Source organism: Ctenopharyngodon idella, chromosome 9, assembly GCF_019924925.1.
Source record: "Ctenopharyngodon idella isolate HZGC_01 chromosome 9, HZGC01, whole genome shotgun sequence".
NCBI lineage: Eukaryota > Metazoa > Chordata > Actinopteri > Cypriniformes > Xenocyprididae > Ctenopharyngodon > Ctenopharyngodon idella.
The window spans coordinates 5983420-6004299 of NC_067228.1; the positions used below are offsets into that span (position 1 = coordinate 5983420).

Genomic DNA, 20880 nt, shown 5'->3' on the forward strand with positions numbered 1-20880 from the left:
TAGAGATCTTGCGCTCCTCCACCTTCCGTTTGTGGATGCCTCACAGATGCTCAATAGGGTTTAGGTCAAGTCAAGTCACCTTTATTTATATAGCGCTTTTTACAATGTAGATTGTGTCAAAGCAGCTTTACATTGATAACTGGTACATTGTTTGGCTGCACAGCAGCTCTTAAAGAATAGTGTCAATGCAGGCAGATCAAAGCACTGTTGAATATCAAATGTCAAGTCAAGTGTCCCCAACTAAGCAAGCCAGAGGCGACAGCGGCAAGGAACCCAAACTCCATCAGGTGACATTAGGTGGCAGACAAGTGGCAAATTGGTGTTAAAATGGAGAAAAAAACCTTGGGAGAAACCAGGCTTAGTCGGGGTGCCAGTTCTCCTCTGGCCAACAGTGCTTTGTTACAGGTCTGGAGACAGGTCTGGAGACATGCTTGGCCAGTCCATCACCTTTACCCTCAGCTTCTTTAGTAAGGCAGTGGTCATCTTGGAGGTGTGTTTGGGGTCATTATCATGTTGGAATACTGCCCTGCGGCCCAGTCTCCGAAGGGAGGGGATCATGCTCTGCTTCAGTATTTCACAGTACATGTTGGCATTCATGGTTCCCTCAATGAACTGTAGCTCCCCAGTGCCGGCAGCCCTCATGCAGCCCCAGACCATGACACTCCCACCACCATGCTTGACTGTAGGCAAGACACACTTGTCTTTGTACTCCTCACCTGGTTGCCGCCACACACGCTTGACACCATCTGAACCAAATAAGTTTATCTTGGTCTCATCAGACTACAGGACATGGTTCCAGTAATCCATGTCCTTAGTCTGCTTGTCTTCAGCAAACTGTTTGCGGGATTTCTTGTGCATCATCTTTAGAAGAGGCTTCCTTCTGGGACGACAGCCATGCAGACCAATTTGATGCAGTGTGCGGCGTATGGTCACTACTTAGGGTTGTACTCACTTTTGTGGCCAGCGGTTTAAAAATTAATGGCTGTGTGTTGAGTTATTTTGAGGGGACAGCAAAATAAAACTGTTATACAAGCTGTACACTCACTACTTTACATTGTAGCAAAGTGTCATTTCTTCAGTGTTGTCACATGAAAAGATACAATAAAATATTTACAAAAATGTGAGGGGTGTACTCACTTCTCTGAGATACTGTATATATGTGTATATATATATATATATATATATATATATATATATATATATATATATATATATGCAAATTAAAAGAATTTTGAACCTATTGTGAATATTTAATATATCACGTCAACCTGATCTGATATGAACAGAGGAAAAGACAGTTGTTCTTTTTTTCCTCTTATTTGACTCTAATTTCTCTCAGTTATAATTAATGCTCGTTATCATTAATCCGGTAAGTCGGCTCCTGCCTCTGAACTAATGAGGGGATTGAAATTTAATTGACTCATTTGTACCCCTAAATTCTGGTATTAAGTCCATTTGGCTTTTGAATAAAACCTCATTACAGTTTAACTTTGGTCATAATTGTTGGGATTTGTCCTTTCTTGGCTTTGTGACATCAGCCTTAATTTAGCGGTTTCCCTGAGGATGTTTGAATGTGCATGATTCATAATACCTGTTCATCTGCTCCAGTAAGACCTGTGCTGGGAACTCAGTAAAAATAGAGAGAGTTTACTACACCACACATTTAATTGAATTGTGTTTGTGACTTGTCTGTCAATAGGTGGGCATCGGTCCAGGCGTGGGCTTTAACGTGAACATGGCCTTCACCGGAGGTCTGGAGCCGCCCATGGGGGACGCAGAGTATCTGGCAGCATTCAGGTAACATTGTCACCCATACACCCTTTTTACACCAAAACAAGCAGGATGGTCAAACCTGCACATAGTGTATTGCGTTGCAGAATGAGTCCAGGATGGGCAGCAGCATCTTATTGATAAAAGACTTAAAACTAATGCACAGATATATTTGACTTACTGTGTTTTTTATAAATTTCTTTTAATTTACTCCCTCAACCTATTTATATTACCACCAGCTGCACAGTCAGAGATTTTATGTGGGCACATGTGGCAGAGAGTGGCCTGTTTAGGGCTGAATTTATCGCGAAGCAATGACCTTTTATTGGATGGGCTACCCCAGTGACCTCACAGCCAATAGAAGGACTGTATTTCACCACTGTGTGTAACTCAGAATAGGATGTGATGATTGAAAATGCTGGAAGAATCTAACAGACTCTTAAGAGCTGCAAGGAAAACACACTTCAGTTTGATCAGATGGATCAATGAACCTTTCCTTTCTGGCAGGAAAGACATTAAAAAGTATTTCAAAGAGACAGGCTCTGTTTCAAAACCTAGCTGTCTTCTAAGGTGACACCTCATAAATGACCAATTTGAAACAATCTATACTCGACTCAATGCGCATTTTGTCTCTCAAATAATCAGCTGATGACAATAATATTTGACACAAGTTAATTTCATTAATGTAGATTTAAAGGGGTCCTGTTTTGCATTTTCGACTTTCTTTAGTGTGTAATGTTACTGTTTGAGCATAAAAACGGTCTGTAAAGTTACAAAGCACAAAGTCCCTCCAAAGGGAGTTATTCTCTATACCAGTAAGCTCTGTTTCTGAACTCCCTGAAACACCTCTATTTTAGTCTTGAGTTTTCTTTTGGGACGAACATGTCACAATATTCCTCATTTAAATAATTCCCGCCTAAGGCATATGCAAAATAAAGGGGGCGAGGGCAAGTTGAGTTGCATTAGTAGTGTGTTGAAGCTCACGGTTATGGCCAATCACAGCACACTGGTCCAGCCGACCAATCAGAGCACACTGTGATTTTCAGAAGGAGGGGCTTCAGAGAGACCGGAACTAAACAGAGCGTTACTCACAGACTGGGATGAGAGGTGCTGCAGCAATGTCAAAATGTGCAAAATACGTTTTTTTTTTAACATTCAAGCATGAAAACCTATTCTAGTAAAGCCCAAAAACAAAATCAAGACTTTGAAAAGGGGCTTAATAGGTCCACTTTAACACATTTTAATGACGATTTTTGGTATTTATTGATTTATATTTTATTACTGACATTCCATTAGCATTGTCTTCCATCTTGGATGCCATTTTTCACTAAGCTTGTTGCAGTGCATTATGGGATTGTCTCACCTGTAAAGAGAATACACATTATACTGCCTTAAAAGTTGGTCAAAATAAGATACGTTTAAATTATTCTGCATACTTTTTGGCATTTGAGTCATTTTTATGGTCCCTTAAAATGAATACAACTCACAATGTTTTAAAACAGAGCCAAACCAACTCACCGGTTTAATACTGCTTAACTAACACACCCATATGACAGCCAAACAGTGTGAAAAGCCCCAGGCAAAGCCCCATTTTCACAGGGATTTTCATGAACTGTAGGTGGTTGTTGGAGAATTGGTGGGAGAATGGTGTCTTGTAACAATTTGTATAAGCTCTGCTCATCCGTTGAAGTGTCCCTTTTATCTGTAGCAGGGGCTGATGGGAGTCTTTGATGGTGAGCCAGTAAAGCTGAGCCCCATTAGCATTGGTGTTTGGGGCTATTAATAACCCCCTCCCTCACACTGTGGGCGCACGGCCGATTCGAGACGCTCTTTGAAGAGGGGCCTCCGTGCCCAACGCATTCAGGCTGCTTCAGCAGGTAGATGGCTAAAATATGGCCCACTTCAGGGCGATGATAAGACGGGGTAGTCCTCGCTCATCCCTGTTTTTTAAAACCAGACCACCTCCCTCTCTTTGACCCAATCAGCCCACTCTTCGTCTGTCCGGCCGTTATCGTAAATCTCTCCCCAACACGTCTTCGATAAATTCGCTTCACCCCTCTTCAGCGGCTTTTCCTCACGCAGGGTCTAAGTGATGCCAGGTGAGTCTGACCTGTCTGCGCGTCTGACCCCAAATCTCTTCTTGATCTCATCTGCATCAGCACCCATATTAAGATGCTCCGGTTTGGCCATTGAGAATCAATCGGAATAGTTTTTAAGCTTTGTAGTTTGATGCACATCTAGCTTCGTAAAGACTTTCATATGTTGCCATGTTACTTAGAGACGCATGTGTTGCCAGCTGCTGTACTCATACCCTGGCGCACACCTTCGCTCCATCAGTCCATTCATACTGATTCATGAGACGTCTGCTGTGTTAGTGTAAACGAGTTACTGCTGTGACAGATGTTGTCACTCACTTTTAGATCACAAAGTCAAACTGCAATGCACACAATAAGAATGTAGAATATGGTCATGTAGTATAAGGCATTAATATGTGCTTAAGTACTAATAAACAGCCAATATTCTAGTAAGATGCATGCTAATAAGCAAATAGTTAAAAGACCCTAAAATAAAGTGTTAACTAATTATTATTTACAGTTATTTTAATTTTGAAAAATATGCATGTCACACGTTCATTTTTCAGCTGAGTAGAGACAATTTTTTAGTTTAAAACAGTAATAAAATTAGCAAAAAAGAAGAGATTTATTGTGAAATATAGTATCTCAGAAATGTGTAAGCATAGTAAAAAGTGAAGTTAAATTGGTCAAAATTATTATTTCTAATTATTTCAAATGTGAAAGGTACTATATTTTGTAATGTTATTAATGCTGGGCAAAAGATGAATCACGATTAATCGCATCCAAAATAAAAGTTTGTGTTTACATAATATATGTGTGTGCTGTGTATAATTATTATGTATATATAAATACACACACACACATGCACGTATACATTTAAGAAAAAGTTGTTATATTTATTTTTAAAATATGTATATATAATTTAAATTATATAAATATATATACAGTATATACATGCAAATATTTCTTAAATATATACATGACATGCTTGCTGCTAAATGACAATGTAAATTTTATAAAAAAAATTGTTCCTCAGGTTAAAGGTTATGTGATCGTGTTTATTATTATTGTTATTATTGATTATTTATTACAATTATATAGTGTGACCTTGAATAAAATAAAACTATAAAATAGGATATAGTACAGTAAGGTTAATTTAAAACAATAATGATAGATTGATGAGTTTAATTTTTGAAAATAATTCTGTTGAAAATGCCACCACAGATGTGGAATTACCCAAACCGTATTTGCGTCAGCGTTTGCCTCTGACGCGAGAGTAGCCGTGTAACTCGGTAAATGTGTAATGCTCTGCTGTTTAGATTACAGGGACACCTGAGCCATTATTTTAATCGAATTACATGCAAATCTGCTCATGATTCATTCTGAGTCAAAGGAAACTCCATGTTAAGTGACTCAACCTTTAAATGATCTGTAATGGGGTTGTGTTCATAGTGTAGTTATCTGTCCTGCATCCACCCATGATCCACCCAGATGAGGGGACGTGTCTCACTCCCACTGCTCTCTGTCTGTCTGTCTGTCTCTCTCTCTCTCTCTCTCTCTCTCTCTCTCTCTCTCTCTCTCTCTCTCTCTCATGTTTTCTGTCATCAGCTGCTCTTTACAAACGTTTCTCAGAGTTTGATTTAATGATCCCTAGAGACTGAGGAGGGAGAACATAACAGTTCATATATTTCTGTCTACTGCCTTCCTGCTCACGCCATTCTTTCTTTCTTTCTTTCTTTCTTTCTTTCTATATAATTTTTGTCATTCTTATCTTTATCCCTTGTTATTTTTTCTCTGTTCTTTTTTTGTGTTGTCTATTTTTATCACATCCTTTCTTTTATTTGTTCATTCATACTTTGTCTGTTTTTCATTATTTTTGTTCGTTCTTTCTTTCGTTCTTTTGTTTTTGTCTTGTTTATCTTTCTGTTTTTGTTTGTTTGTTCTTTGTCTTTTATTTGATTGTTTTTTTCTCTTGTTTGTTCTTTTGTTTGTATGTTTGTTCATTCTGTATTTTGATATTTCATTCTTTCTTGCTTTGTTTTTGTCTATTTTGTAGTTTGTTTTGTCTGTTTATTCCTTCTGTATCTTTCTTTTGATTGTTGGTTCTTTCTTTCCTTTTTGCTTTGTTCTATCTTTCTTTTGTTTGTTTGTTCTTTTTATCTTTCTATTTTTCAATTTTTTGTTCTTTTTGTGTTATTTTGTTTTTTGTCTTTTCTTTGGTATCTTTCGTTTGTTTGTTTTTTCTTTATTTCTTTTTCCGCATTATTTTTTGTTCTGGCTTTCTTTTGTTTGTTTCTTCTGTTTCTTTCTTTCTGTCTTGTTTTCTTTCTTTCTTCCTTTCTTCTCACTTATCACTTTCCCTCTTTATGCATGTCTCTTTCTTGTTCACCCTCATCTTTTTTTCCCTCCTCTCTCTTTTTCCCCCTCCTCTCCCTCCACTCGCCGTGTTTCCTCCTCAGCGATGTTTTGTGGGCCTCTCGAGACAATGCATGCCTTACGGGCAGCACCTTCTTATTTAGACCCAGCCAGTGCCACGTTGCATTTGCAGGGGATCAACCCTAGGATGAAGAAAGGAGGGAGAAAAAAGATAAGAAAATTGGCTCTAATGAAAACCAGAAGCCCAGGCACTCTCACCATGAACTTGGAAACAGAAAGGAGAATTGAAGTTAATTCAAACCAGCTCTTTGCAATGCCAGATGACAAGGCTTTGAAGTGCCCCCCTCCCCGCCGCCTTTACTCTTTGCGTTCTCGCTTTTTTTTTTTTTTTTTTTTTTTGGACAGGGGAGCGATTGGAAAAGCCTTTGAGACTGATGGATAGCCATGACTAGCATTAACCCTTCAATGCCTTTTTTTTTTTTTTTTTGGTTTTACAAGTGTACGATCCTTCTGCTCCAAACCACTCTTGGCATGTTCCAGCTCTGGGATTTGGTGGACCCGTGAGGTGGGATCGGTTTTCGAGAGCCTTGTGGTTCCAGTCCATGTAATTTGTCTCAGTCCATTGCAAGGAAATTTGCGCAGGCTAATGCTAATTACCAGCCATAAATCCTTGCCTCATCTTGCACGTCATGGTTGAGTCTTCCTCATCTGTGGATCCGTTCTCCGTGTGCCCCCCTGGCAAACATGACAGAAAGTTTCCCTGAATAAGCTTTTGGAAGAGGATTCATAGCCAGTGAGTTTCGGGTGGAGTGGATGAGCATCTAGAGAGATGGAGGTCGTGGTTTGTCTTGTTCATGCCATGGGACGAAGACGTTTCCAGAGTGTTTGTGTGTGAGACAGAAAGATAAAGTGCTTACAACATTGTATATCCCAGACACGCGGTCTTGTACTCTCATGCCAAGCTCCGCTGTCTTCCCACCGACCCCACAGCAAGGCAGATGGGCTGCCACTGGGGAGAAGAGGAGGAGGAGGACGATGAAGACCTTCTCACGCTCTGTAGCCTTGTTCCTGAGACTCTAAGGCTGTTTTCACGCTTGGTTTGATTGTTTTGTCCAAACCACAGTTTGACAAATTGTGTATTGTGCATCTTTGAGTTCACATGAATCCAACTTTTATTGTTTGTTTATGTCTGTCTTTCTTTTGCTTGTTTGTTTGTACTGTCTTTGTTGCTTTCGTTTGTTTTTGTTCTTCCTTCCTTCCTTCCTTCCTCCTTTCATTCATGTGTCTTTGTTTATTCATTCTGCCTTTTGTTTGTTTGTTCCATCTTTCTTTTGTTTCTTCCTTTCTTTTTTCTTCATCAATAGTGGTTAACTTCAAGTCAATCATGATTGAGTTGCACACAAATTGTGAATTCACATGAACCAAACCCCAGGCCACCGTTTCAAGCAGGCTCAGGTGCAGTTTCCTGTTGCGCATTTTAGTTCAGATCAACCTAGTACGCATCAAATGGACTCCACAACACAACCTCCATTGTGAAAGTGGTATGAAACACAAGCACCATGTCTTTTGGGACAGTGTTTGGGTATAGGCCTGATGTTACCACAAAAAAGTAGCAGTAAGCAATAGTAATGCCTAAATTAATGTGAAATATAATGTCACATATAGTGGTTATCCGAAACCGTAGAAACACGTACGTAAATATTTTGTGTCTGACACATTTGTCATGATTAAACTCTATTATGTTGGTATATGTATCTATATAGGCTTTATATACATTATATATACATATGAAGAGTTCAGATGCAAAACCGCTGAACGCCACCACCGTCAAAAATGAGATAATGATATTGAGCGAATGCTCTCCGCACATAGTATACATCCATCAAATACTTTTGCTTCAAATCCGATAAATCCCAACGTCAGCCCATTCAGAAATACTGGTTTGTTGGCAGAAACCGCTAAACGCCAGCAAAAGCCTCTAAGTCCACAGAAGAACCAATCGGAAGACACGAATTGAACCATATGATTTCAAGATGAATGACAGTGTGTGTATGAGCTGGCTTTTAATTGCCAAGCTGCAAGTTTTTATCATGTTTTGTCCATTGTTACAGTGGCAATGACAGGATTTCGCAAGTAGCAAGTAAACACAACAGTGTTCCTTTTGCTAAAACTGACAGACTCTTTGTTGTCCAAAGAGGTGGACTTAAAGGTTTTTGCAAAAAAGCACACATGGATGTTTTGCAGCAAAAGACAGTCAAATTTGTTAAATACCAGTGAATTGACTATAGTGACATTTTTGAAAATAAGGCATTTCATTAACTGACTAATAACCTTTTCATTGCCATTAAAGTAAAATTACTGAACCTAAACATAGAAGCCTGGTAAAAAAAAAAAAAAAAAAAAAATGTTTATACCCCTGGTATATATATATTAGGGGTGTAACGGTACACATATTCATACCGAAAATTTTCAGTATGCGTCTTTCGGTTCGGTACACATGTGTACCAACGAATACAGAGTTGTAGCCCATTACTTTTAATCACCATTACCCACCAATCATCACAATAAGCTCTCTGTTTTGTTACTTTCGATAAGAAACAGTCTCATCCCTCAAATTCTGTACATTTTATCCCGAAATTTAAAAAATAAATGCCGTTTTGTCGCTCTTTGATGTGGCGTGACAGATCACTGTACAGGCGTCTCCTTTCAAGCGACAGCGCGAGTGAACACGACCATCTCTTCCTCTTTAATACTAGTTACAGAATAAACATAAATGATCATCTGAAGGTATGTTGAAAGATACAGTACAACTTACTGAAACGTGTCTCATGTAATCGCTCAATCTGTGTTTCAACCGCGTGAAAGACATCAACAAAACAGCTTGTAAAGACTACTGTCACGTAGCATTTACCTCAGAAATGCCATTCAGTGTCCACAGCTTGTTAGTTCGCTAGATGTATAGATGTATTTCACTAAATGTATGCACTATATTAGCCTGTATATTCATTATATTTTACTTAATAAATATATGCAAGAAAGTGCTCTCTATATATAGTTTACAGCATTAGCAGAGATAGATTTTTTTAACCTTATGAAATTTTTAATTATAATTGAATTTATTTAAAGACAGAGACACAATTTGTTCAGTAAACCACTGTTTAATAAAAAAAAAAAATATATATATATATATATTAGTTTTCTCCCTCCTGCTGTACCGAATTCGTACCGAACCGTCATTTTTTTGTACTGTTACACCCCTAATATAAATATATATTAGTGTATATGTATATTTTTTATTGCAACTCTTATTTGATACAAGAAGAAAATAACATTTTTGTTAATCGTCCAAAGGCCAAAGCTGATAATCTCAAAATGGCTAAAAATATTCAGCCTGGCCAATATCTCTGTCTGCTTTGAATTACATGTCATATCTGCTTGCAAATTTCTTAAAACATTTATTTTACAGCATAATTTTGAGTATTTCTCCTCCGATTTCGCCCTTGAATTTCAGCTGCAGCGGTAGTGAGAGATTCCAGATATTTGCTTTTTTTCCACTTGTGTCATTAGTGAATCTAGAGCCCAAACCGCAGTCTTCAGAGATCCTCTCTGTGTGTTGTCATTTACTGATCTGACTGTCAAACGGATGGTCCGCTGGATCTGAAGGGGCCCCTGCATGCGAGTTCTGGAGGAACGTGATACTGTGTTCAGGTGCAGCGTGTGAGGCCATGAACATTTCCCAGCGGCCCTCTCTGTGAAGGGTGAGCTCATGGCTGATGAGCGGTGCAGCGTGTGATGCATGCTCAGTATTTGTGAAGGACTGCACTCGCTGTCTTTATGGACAGGGGTTCTACGGTCATGGAAAAATATGAGTTTTAAAATGGTGTTTTCCAGGCCTGGAAAAGTCAGGGAAATTAGTAAAAAAATATATTAGTTAAAAAAAAAAACTCTATTGTAGTATATTTGGGACCAAGCAGTAAATATGTGTAGCCTCTGTTATTTTTGTTGTAATTTTTATTTATTTATTTATTTATTTATTTATTGGCCATGAGAGTCCATAGAACCATGAAAATTTTTGACCCTTTGGTATGGAAAAACAATTACTTCACCTGTTTTCATTTCTCAACACGTTGAATGAACATGGTGGTTTCCAACATTTTTATTGTTTGAAATTGTAATATATATTGTTAAATGTTTGTTCGCTACTTCTCCTCATTCACAATGAGCCTTGTGTGTGTGTGTGTGTGTGTGTGTGTGTGTGTGTGTGTGTGTGTGTGTGTGTGTGTGTGTGTGTGCGGTTTATCAGGTGGTTATCAGGTTTGCTGGTATTGGATATTTAATTTCTGCATATTTTTGCATTTATATTACTTTTGCGGTCTTCTAATTCTAACTTTATTTAAGAAAACACACTTGTAATTTGGTAACACTGTTAAATGTAATCTTTATTAAATCTCAGAAATTTTATCCGTTTTTGAATATCCTGTTTTTATCATGTTGTGATTCCTAATTTCACTTGTGGCATTTAAAACTTATATAACAAATATAAGTAATATATAAAAAAAAAATATATATATATATATATATATATTTATTTTTATTTTTTTTTTATTTTTTTTACAAAATACAACTGTAGTATCAGCCATTTATTGGTTCTCAGCCATGAAATTACAATCAGTCTGCATTTTCAAATTTACACCAAATGTCAATCCAATGATTAAATAATAAGATTAATAGTATGAAAAGATCATGGCAATTCATTAGTCAACAAGTGTGGGAACCCTGAATGGGCAACAGAGAAGAGAGGTGAATAAAGAACTTTAAAATAGCAGCCGAATGAATCTAGATACTTGTATTTGTGTGTGTGAGAGAGAGTTTGGCGTAACAGTCCAAGTCTGGAGCAAACACATCAAAGGTCAAAGGGATTTGGCAGAGGCCCTATCTTCGTCTGAGAAATGAGCCCTTGGCTTCTCATCTCCGTATCCTGCTCTGGAGCCTGACGCCGGGACTCGGTAAGACTCACATGGGAGCTTTTTCAGGAAAACATCTCATTAGACCTGCAGAAATGAGCTTGGTTTAAGAGAGAGGGGCCTCTCCCTGGTTCTGCGATGCTGTTGGTCTTCAAAGTGGCCTGGTGTGATTTGATTTGTGTGCGTTGTGTGTCTGTGTGGTCTAGCCAGTGATTAATCCTGCCTTTTTGAGGCAATTGGATAGAAATGCAGGAATGATCATATCCGTCAGCAGAAGCGCCCATAAAGCAGCCAAATAAGCTGACAGTCAGCAGAGACAGGAGTTTGGATGGCTCCCACTCAGAGCAGGATGCAACTACGTAGGTTGTAAATCTCAGCATCCATGGCCTAATTAGTAAAGCTCTTTTTCATCTCCGCATCAGCGCTGTCTGATTCATGAGCGCACGGGCTTTAAAGAAGACTTTTCCACACAGGCTTGATAATTGATCGTGCGGTTCTGAGAGAAGAGGCGCGTTTTTTGTGGCGGGGGAATGTGATGATGCAAGCAGTTTTGGCGGGCGCCTGAAGCTCGCTCGTCTCTGAACATCAAAGTGGAGAACGGAAGGTTCTGGCCGCTTGCCCGCACTGTTGCTGTCATACCGAGGACCCCTCTGTGAGTCTGCGGCTGCCCTCCGAGTGCCTGTGGGCTGTGTGTAAAAAAAAAAAAAAAAAAAAAAATAGAGCTTTGATTTGCCCAGGGCTAGACTGGAGGAAGGCTTTATGTGGGCGTCCCTACTGCTGTTTCTGGCAGGTTGGGAGGCCCTCGATGTGAGGTGTCACCTGTGATGGAAAGTGTGACCGTTGAGCAAAGCTCAGCCTTTTTTTCTTGCTGTGTTAGTGAATAAAGTTCTCATTAATAGGCGTTCTAGCCTGAGATCTTGACCTTGAAGGGATAGTTCAGCCAAAAATTAAAATTCATTCCAAAACATGTTTGATCTCCTCTATTCTGCAGAACACAAAAGAGGATATTTTAATCAGTATTATTTTCAGTGGATTTAATAAAGGCCTCAAAAAAAAAAGCACATGCAGCTCACTGATCATTTTCCAAGACACAACTAGATATTTAAACAATTGCACAGTGAAATTGTGAATTGAAAATGCACCTTTTACTTTGTTGCGTAGAAGAAGCAGGTGAAATTTTCCACCACCTACTGGACAGAAGCATGAAGTGTTGGATGGTGCACTGGATAGTTACTGGACAATTGCTTAAATATTGGGTTGTCACTTGTCAAAGCACTTGGAAAATCACATCGTGACACTCTTTTTGCGAGTCACTATGTGCTTCCATTATATTGAATTCACCAAACCAGATGCCTCCTTTTGCATTCTGCAAAGCAGCAGCAGTGGGTGGTGATGTGAAGATTTTTGCATCTTTTTTAGGGACAGTATATTGTTTCCATATCAGTTATAGGCTAATATTACAGATTTTTTATTATTATTCTATGTTCATCTGTAGTGAATATTTAATTTTTCATGCTCATTTCCCTTTTTTTTTTTTTACATTGTGATTCAATATGCCTTCATTTAACACTCACTTAAAGTTCATATTTATTTTAGATATTTATTTGATTTATTCTAATAATTTGATAACACTAATAAATGTAATCTTTAGCAAATTGCGAAATGAATATCCATTTTTCACACTGTACATTATGATGTTGTAATGCCTAAATTCACCTGTAGCATTTAAAAATATTGATTTTAATGTTTTGTCTTTTTGTTGTTGTTTTTGTTTATTTAGACAAAATAGTATAGAATTTGAATATCGACAACAGTGTATATCAGTATTTTTGCTGCTTTTTGAGGGATGCACAAAATATTGGTACCATATCACTTATAGGCTAATATTAGGAGTTTTGTTTTGTTTTGGGGATTTATCATTTATCTGTATCTGTCAATATTGAAAATTTAATTGTGCAGGCTCATTTCCCTTTTTAATATTTTGATTCAAGTTGCCTTCATTTAACACTCACTTAAAGTTCATCTTTATTTATTTTATTTATTTATTCTTATAATTTAATAACTCTGTTAAATGTAATCTTTAGCAAATTGCGAAATGAATATCCATTTTTTATCCATTTACATTTTAATGTTGTGATGGCTAAATTCACTTGTAGCATTTAAAATTATTGATTTTAGATTTTAATGTTCTTTTTCTTTGTTTTGGGTGTGTGTGTGTTTTGTTTATTTAGACAAAATATAGAATTATATAAATATATAATTTTAATATCAACAGTTCGTCCATTACATGGAATGATAATTATTATTTTCGGCCTGTTATGTCAGCCAGAAGAATTTTAATATTGGTGCATGCCTAACCTCTACACATCTTTTTTTTTATTATTATTTGATCGTGCAAGTTTTTATTTTCAACCACTGTTTTAAAGACCTCAGCATGCACCAACACGAGTCACTGTTGACTCTCAAAATAGTATCAAGCAAGCTTGTTTTCACTTACCAGCTGACCACACAGACACCACTGCGCTTTCCCAGACAACACTGAAAACACTGCGTGCCCGTTGCAGCCGTGTGATGACATTTCAGCCGCTTTTCTGTGACGCAAACTCTGTTCGACTCTCAAAGCCTTCTGTCATCCTCTCTGAAGCCTTTAGACCTCCGGTAAGTCAGGCAGTGCAGTCAGCTGGGCTCGGTGTGGGGCGCAGGGTGTAATTGAGGTGAGGTTAGGTACTTTAAGATGGAAAATATGAGGCACAGCTGTGGACTTTGGCCATCTTAGGAGCTGGGCCTTTTGCCCACCTGCGGCAAGAGGACAAGTGCCATATTCCAGAGGCCAGTGAAGTTCCAACCACATCCAACCAGAGGCGAAGTATATTGTGCAATCGGGCACTACAGTTAATGCAATGCAAAATAGCTGCGTGTGAAATAAACCTCCCTGCTAGGAGCATACATGAGTCATCACCATGTCCAATCATTGATTTTTATTTTTTTAAGAAATTTTAAGTAACCCCATGTTAGAGGTAAGCTGTGTCATGTGAAGGGATAAGTTAAATTGAGGAATATTTGAACAATTATTTAAAAAAAAAATGATATTCTATAATAAATAAAGAATAATAAAAAATAATAAAAATTAACAAATTAGAAAAAAAAAATAATGCACAGTCCCATCAAAAGTCCCATTAATATGCTGAAAACTATTAAAGCACATTTTCATAATACAGCCTGGAAAGGATTTAATATTAAGAGTATTTGATTGTAGGGAAATAATTTCAAGCATTTTAGATTTAGATTTCCTGCACTGTTAGTTGATTAAACCACTGGCACAACTTACCCCAAAGCAATTTACAACACAGATGCCTTTTTTGGAAAACGTTATTTACGTAAAAACGTTCATTAATTCTGTGGTAATCTTAAGCAATGTGGATACAATTTTTAGATTTTTTTGTAACTTATTTTATTATTTTATATAATATAATTGATATAAATAAAATAAAATATATACATTATATATAAGTATTTTTTTATTTACGTAGTAAAAAAATACTGTTATATATAATGTATATATTTTATTTTATTTATATAAATTATATTATATAATATAATTTATATATATTATATAATTATAATAAAATGTGTGTATATATATATATATATATATATATAATTTTTTCACTACGTAAATAAAAAATACTTATATATATATAATTTATATATTTTATTTTATTTATATATTCATTTTATTTATATAATTTATATATATATATATATATAAATTTGCTTTGACACAAAATTGCCTTGTAGAAAATTTACTTTGACATGCAAAACACAGTTTATAGCAAAATCACTTTTCTCATGTGCATCTTTTAATTATAGCCAGCTTTCTTAATACAGTATATGGTCACATGACACAATCTGTTAGATTAGGCAGATGACACATCTTACCCCGCTCTCCCCCACACCATAAATCTCTACTGCATCGAATCTTTATTAACGGCCATGGAAATAAAGCCTTACACAAATCAAGTCCTTAACGTCAACTACACCTACACTGGAGCAAAGAGCGCCAAGCCTCCCGCCCCACCAAGCCCAGTTATATATCCAATTTCTCCAGCTGCAGTTCAGAAAGAGAAATCTGTCGTCTTAATATAGCCTCACAGCTGTGAGCCCAGAAGGAATGCAGGGCCTGGCCGCAGTCATAAACTCAAAGTCAGAATATCCTCCGCCTAATCAATGTGCGTGTCGTCTTCTTCCGACGTGAGCTTTGATGACCCTTACAAAGTCCGATCGGCATTGCCAAGACAAACGGAATCGGATTGTGCGTGCGTGTGTATATGCATGGATGTGTGTATTATGTGTGTCTTACAGACAGAACGGCTGGAATTGTTTTCACGCCATGCACACACCCCAGTCATGTTGTCTTACGACCTCTGCTGAGTCCAACGTCTGTCTGTGCAACAGGCAATCTTGGTTTAGGAATCGCGACTTTACCACAGAATGAGCCGTTAAAACCACATTCGTCCCATGAATCATACTGAATCTAGTCTTGTTTCTTGGAATTTGAATGTCTTCCCATGATGGCAACTGGTGTTTTAGGGGAGTTTGGACTATATTTAACATACAATAGCACTGCTTCATCATCTTTGGGTTGTTTGCCATGAATGTTTTAAGAAGGTATTCACATAAAAATGTCATCATTTACTCACCCTTATGTCATTCAAAACCTGTATGATTTTATTTCTGCTTTAAAGCACAAAAAGAGGCTATTTGCAAAATGCTGCTCTCTTCAATACAATGTAAGTGAATGTTGACAAGGACCTGCTAGGCTCCAAAAAACATCATAAAAGTATCTCATATATTTTCTCACTATTTTCAAAGACTTGTTAAGTCATACAATAGCTTTAACTGAACATTAAAACACTAATAATTTTGCTTAAAATGTCTTGGTCACCATTCAATTTTATTTTATGGAAAAGAGCAGCATTAACATTCTGCTATAAGGGTGGGGTTTTTTTTTTCGATTTTTATGTTCCAGGGATTAACTTTTTTCATTTTGTAAAATGAAGGTCACATCAAAATCTTTAGTCTTGGAAACTTTATACCATGTATTCATAATTTATTGTTGCTACTTTTCAGATGCCTTTTATTTATAGACTTTATTGTATTACCTTTGTCCCAAACACAATGTCATTTCCACCACCGTCAATTAATTCCATCGCAAGCTATGTTTCCATCCACCTTTTTTTTTTTTTTGCGCATTTTGGGATATCGCATAAAAAATGCTGGATGGAAACGCTAAGAAGCACAAAAATTCTAAAAATGTGCATAAAAACTTAATTAAGTTGGATAAAAAAAAAATTCCGACTAAGAAAACATGCGCATAAACTATGATGAAAACACATTTGTGACCACAGTCATAAGAATAAATTTTTTACATCATCTGAAAGCTGAATAAATAAGCTTTCCATTTATGTATGGTTTGTTAGCATATGACAATATTTATTCGAGATACAACTATTTGAAAATCTGGAATTTGAGGGTGCAAAAAAATCTAAATATTGAGAAAATCGCCTTTGAAGTTGTCCAAATGAAGTCCTTAGCAATGCATATCCACTCACAAAAATAAATTTTTTATATATTTACAGTAGGAAATTTACAAAATATCTTCATGGAACTTAGAATGATCTTTACTTAATATCCTAATGATTTTTGATTTCCATACGTTGCATTGTTGGCTATTGCTACAAATATACCAGTGCGACTTATGACTGGTTTTGTGGTCCAGGGTCACATTTACGGAAAACAAATCCCTCAATGCGCATCAAAAAAGCCATGTGACTTTGCGATAGGTCGGCATTACTGGACTAACCAGCAGACCGATCTTTCTTCACAGCATCTGAAAAGCTGTTTTGGTCATTCTGAAATGCCTGAGCAAAGTCTGTCATCAAAGTGGTTTGGTATAATTATCTCCCAGAACTGTCTTACACAGCTGTACCCAAACAGCAAGCATCCTCCTCCGAAAACAAGATAACATAACAGCTTTTATTGCATTTCGGCTAATTTATTATATAGGAAAATTATTATATATAGTGGCTTCTCCTACTGCAGCAACTTCCATTTTCCTAGTGAAATTTAGCGGCAGTTTATATATATATATATAATTTCATTAAAAAGTTACAAAAATGTCCAAATTCTCATGTGATTTATGTATCCACTAATGGACATAGTAGAGAGTGCACATACAAACTAGTGAGAGTTTGTTTTAAGAGGGTTTATTTTCTATGTCTAGAGGGACAAAAGTGCTCTATAAATATCTCTACCGAAGAAAATAAATAATAAAGAGTTGGGAAAAAATTATGGTGAATAAATAATGCCTTTCATTTTTTTGGCTGAACTATTCCTTTCTGAAACTTATGTGGTGTTGTTTTTTGTCTTTTTAAAGGACGGTGGTGATGCCTATTGCGAATGAGTTCGCTCCAGACGTGGTGCTGGTTTCTTCAGGATTCGACGCTGTGGAGGGGCACCCGCCACCCCTGGGAGGATACAAACTCACAGCCAAATGTAAGTGTTCTGCGTTTCCCTGTTCTTAGGAACATTCTCATGGAATAAAGTGGTTCAGAGCAAAAAGATGAGTCATTGACGTGGAAGTCGGCCTTTGTCCCACTCTTCTCTCTCTCTCGCTCATTTCTCATGTCTAAAAGCTTTCATTTCAGTCAAATTTATCATGTGCTAATACCACAAAAACAAGAGACCACACTGTTGTGTGCAAAGTCTAATCCCTAAAGGGAGGGATTGTACCAGTCATTCTTTCTCATACTTCCAGATCCCTGATGCTTTTCCCTTTTTTTTTTCACCCTCATGTGTGCATAATATCAAGATGGCATTCCAGGCTTGTTTCTAAATCAAACATTTAATGATTATACAGCACTTGTTATTGGGGTCCAAAAGGCTGCTTTTATCCTGTTAGAGGGATCATAAGGCCAGCTCTTATAGATTACATCTCCTGGTGAAAGCTGGCCATATGTCAGTGCTGGAAACGCAAAGTAGAAACACTGTTTGCTCAAAACATTTGCCCAGAGTCTAAGGAAAGACAGGTTGTCCGGTCTGAATTTGCACCATTCTTGCATCTAACAGTGAACTTTAAATCAGATTCATTCCATCTGCTGATCTAAGAATGATTCGATCTGTGCCGGCGTTTGTTTTTCATTTTTCTGCTTATCTTAAAGGAATCAGTCACCCATTAAATATTTCTGCCGTTATGTGCTCACCCTATTGTCGTTTCAAACTTGTTACAGTGTTTTTGTCTTGTCATAGTAACCAAATATGACATCTAAAAAGGATGAAAAAACAAATAAAAATAGGCTACATTATTTGTATGCCATATGTGTAAGGAACAAAATGAAATGCATTCTTGCAATCTTTCTCTCTACAAGAGCTCAGAAAAGTCTCAAATTCAAATGCTTTTAAATTCGTTTCACTACACCAAGTTTGGCATCATTGACAGCAAACGCTTGTGTTTTTTGTGTGTCATAACCAAATATTGTGCCAGATTGAATGAATTTTACAGTTTTTCAGTATTTTTTTTATTTCCTTTTTATGTAAATCACTTTGAATTACCTTTGTGTATGAAATGTGCTATAAAAAATAAACTTGCCTTGCCTAAATAACATCTTAGATTTTGGCTTTGCTTCTCAGTTGTTCAAAAAGTTTAATCTGGATCAGTATGATCTGGATTTGGAAATCACATGTTTTGCTATTCAGGATCAGATAATCCATCTTACTTTTGTGCCAGTTTTTCAAAGAAAAATTGGATTGGATCACCCTGATCTAGTGCTCTATGGAGCCCCTAGAGGGACATGGTGATAGAAAGAATATGAGATGGGGGAAAAAAAATATTTCAATGCTTTTGCGTTCTCTCAGAAAAGTTCTGCGAAGCGTTCACCCGAGAAACTTTGCATTTGCTCACAAAGAACTGGATCATCTCTTATGATTGTGCCAATGTAGTTTACAAAGAGTGATTAAAAAAAAAAAACACTTTGAATTAAATATAATATTTTTGTTAGATATTTACAGCTGTTTACCGTAGGTTACCGAAAGGCTAAATATGTAGCCTAATGTCTACTTCTAATTATACTTTAACAGTTTAACTAATCAAGAGCAAAATAAAAAATATGTTTGTTAATGTATATTACATGATAAAAATTGATTTTTGACCAGTTTTAAAGTTTTATTACTTTTTTTATTAAGTTTTTATTACGTATTTAAAGTTTTATTAAGTTTTATTTTGTTCCTTAAATCCACCCTTCTGATGGGATCAATCTAATCCAGATTTTTTGGATCAAAGGTATCCCAATCTTACTGAAAAGTTTTGAACAACACAAACTGGTGATTTTATTCAGATCAAAACCAAGATTGGATTTTGTGATCTAATCTGATTTCAGAACCCCCTTATCCTTTTGAACAACCCATTTTCAAGATTTGAACCAATCCAAAATCCAATCAGATTACTTTTGAACAACTGGCCCCTGGGGACACCTCTGATCCAAAAAATCTGGATTATACTGATCCCATCAGAAGGGTGGATTTCAGGAACAAAAATGTAATAAAACTTTAAAACTGGTCAAAAAATACAACATTTGTATCGTGTAATATACAAACACAGACATATATATTTTTTTATTTTACTCTCGATTAGTTTAACTGTTAAAGTAATAAATTAGAAGTGGACATTATACTTATAAAGCCTACAGTAAAGTAAAAAATAGATTTTGGCGTCATAAAATAATCCCCAAACAGTAAATATCAAACAAAAATATATTTAATTTGAAGTGTTTTTTATCACTGTTTGTAAACTACATTGGCACAATCATACAAGTCAAAAGGTCTTTGTGAGCGAACGCAAGGTTTCTCGGCTGAACGCTACGCAAAACTTTTCCGAGAGAACGCAAAAACATTGAAATATTTTTTTCCCCATCACATTTTTTCCATCACCATTTCCCTTTAGGAGCTCCGTAGAGCACTAGTAATCCAGATTTGGTAATCTTAAAAAAATGTGTGTATCTGGATCAGGGTGATCCAATACAATTTTGCTTTGAAAAACTGGCACAAAAGTAATGTGGATTACCTGATCCTGGATACCAAAACATGGGATTTCCAAATCCAGATCATTCTGATCCGGATTAAACTTTTGAACAACTGGCCCCAGATTTTTATTTTTGTGTTCCCATAAAAAAACGACACAATAGTTTGATACGACACAAGCATGGCTGGTTATATTTCTCTCTACCAGAACTCACAAATATCGGGTTCTAATTCATATTATAGCACCTATAGACTAGTTTGCCATGTTTGCCGTCATTGACATAAATGCCATTAGTTCTTGCATGTCATAACCAGAGATCACAAATCTCAGATTCAAATTCAAACATGGTGCCTTTAGACTAGTTTCACCAAGTTTGGCGTCATTGACAGCAAACGCCATTGGTTTTTGTGTCATAACTGAACATGGTGACAGTTTGAAGGAATTTTTTAGTTTTAATTAAATAGAGTCATAAATTACGGTTTTCTTTCCTACACAAAGCTATCATATGACTTCAAGAGGCTTGAAATATATAGTGCACAAATCGTACAGTCTACTTTTATGATGGCTTATGGAGTGGACTTAGTCACCATGAACTGTCATTGTGTGGACAAGAGCTTCG

At 36.6% G+C, this 20880-nt stretch overlaps 1 protein-coding gene and 1 long non-coding RNA gene across 5 annotated transcripts in view; one reads left to right on the top strand and one right to left on the bottom strand.

Moving 5' to 3' along the window:
• Positions 1 to 20880, top strand: part of hdac4 (histone deacetylase 4) — a 236345-nt gene that overhangs the window by 195372 nt on the left and 20093 nt on the right. For all 4 annotated transcript variants that reach the window (XM_051904805.1, XM_051904806.1, XM_051904808.1 and 1 more), the window contains 2 exons: positions 1700 to 1797; positions 17622 to 17740. In XM_051904805.1, the coding sequence (XP_051760765.1) occupies positions 1700 to 1797; positions 17622 to 17740 (217 nt within the window). The remainder of the gene's footprint in view (positions 1 to 1699; positions 1798 to 17621; positions 17741 to 20880) is intronic.
• Positions 10213 to 14619, bottom strand: LOC127518319 (uncharacterized). Its single transcript, XR_007931534.1, has 2 exons — positions 13683 to 14619; positions 10213 to 12170 (listed from the first exon to the last, which is right to left on the bottom strand). It is a non-coding gene; the product is annotated as an uncharacterized LOC127518319 (long non-coding RNA).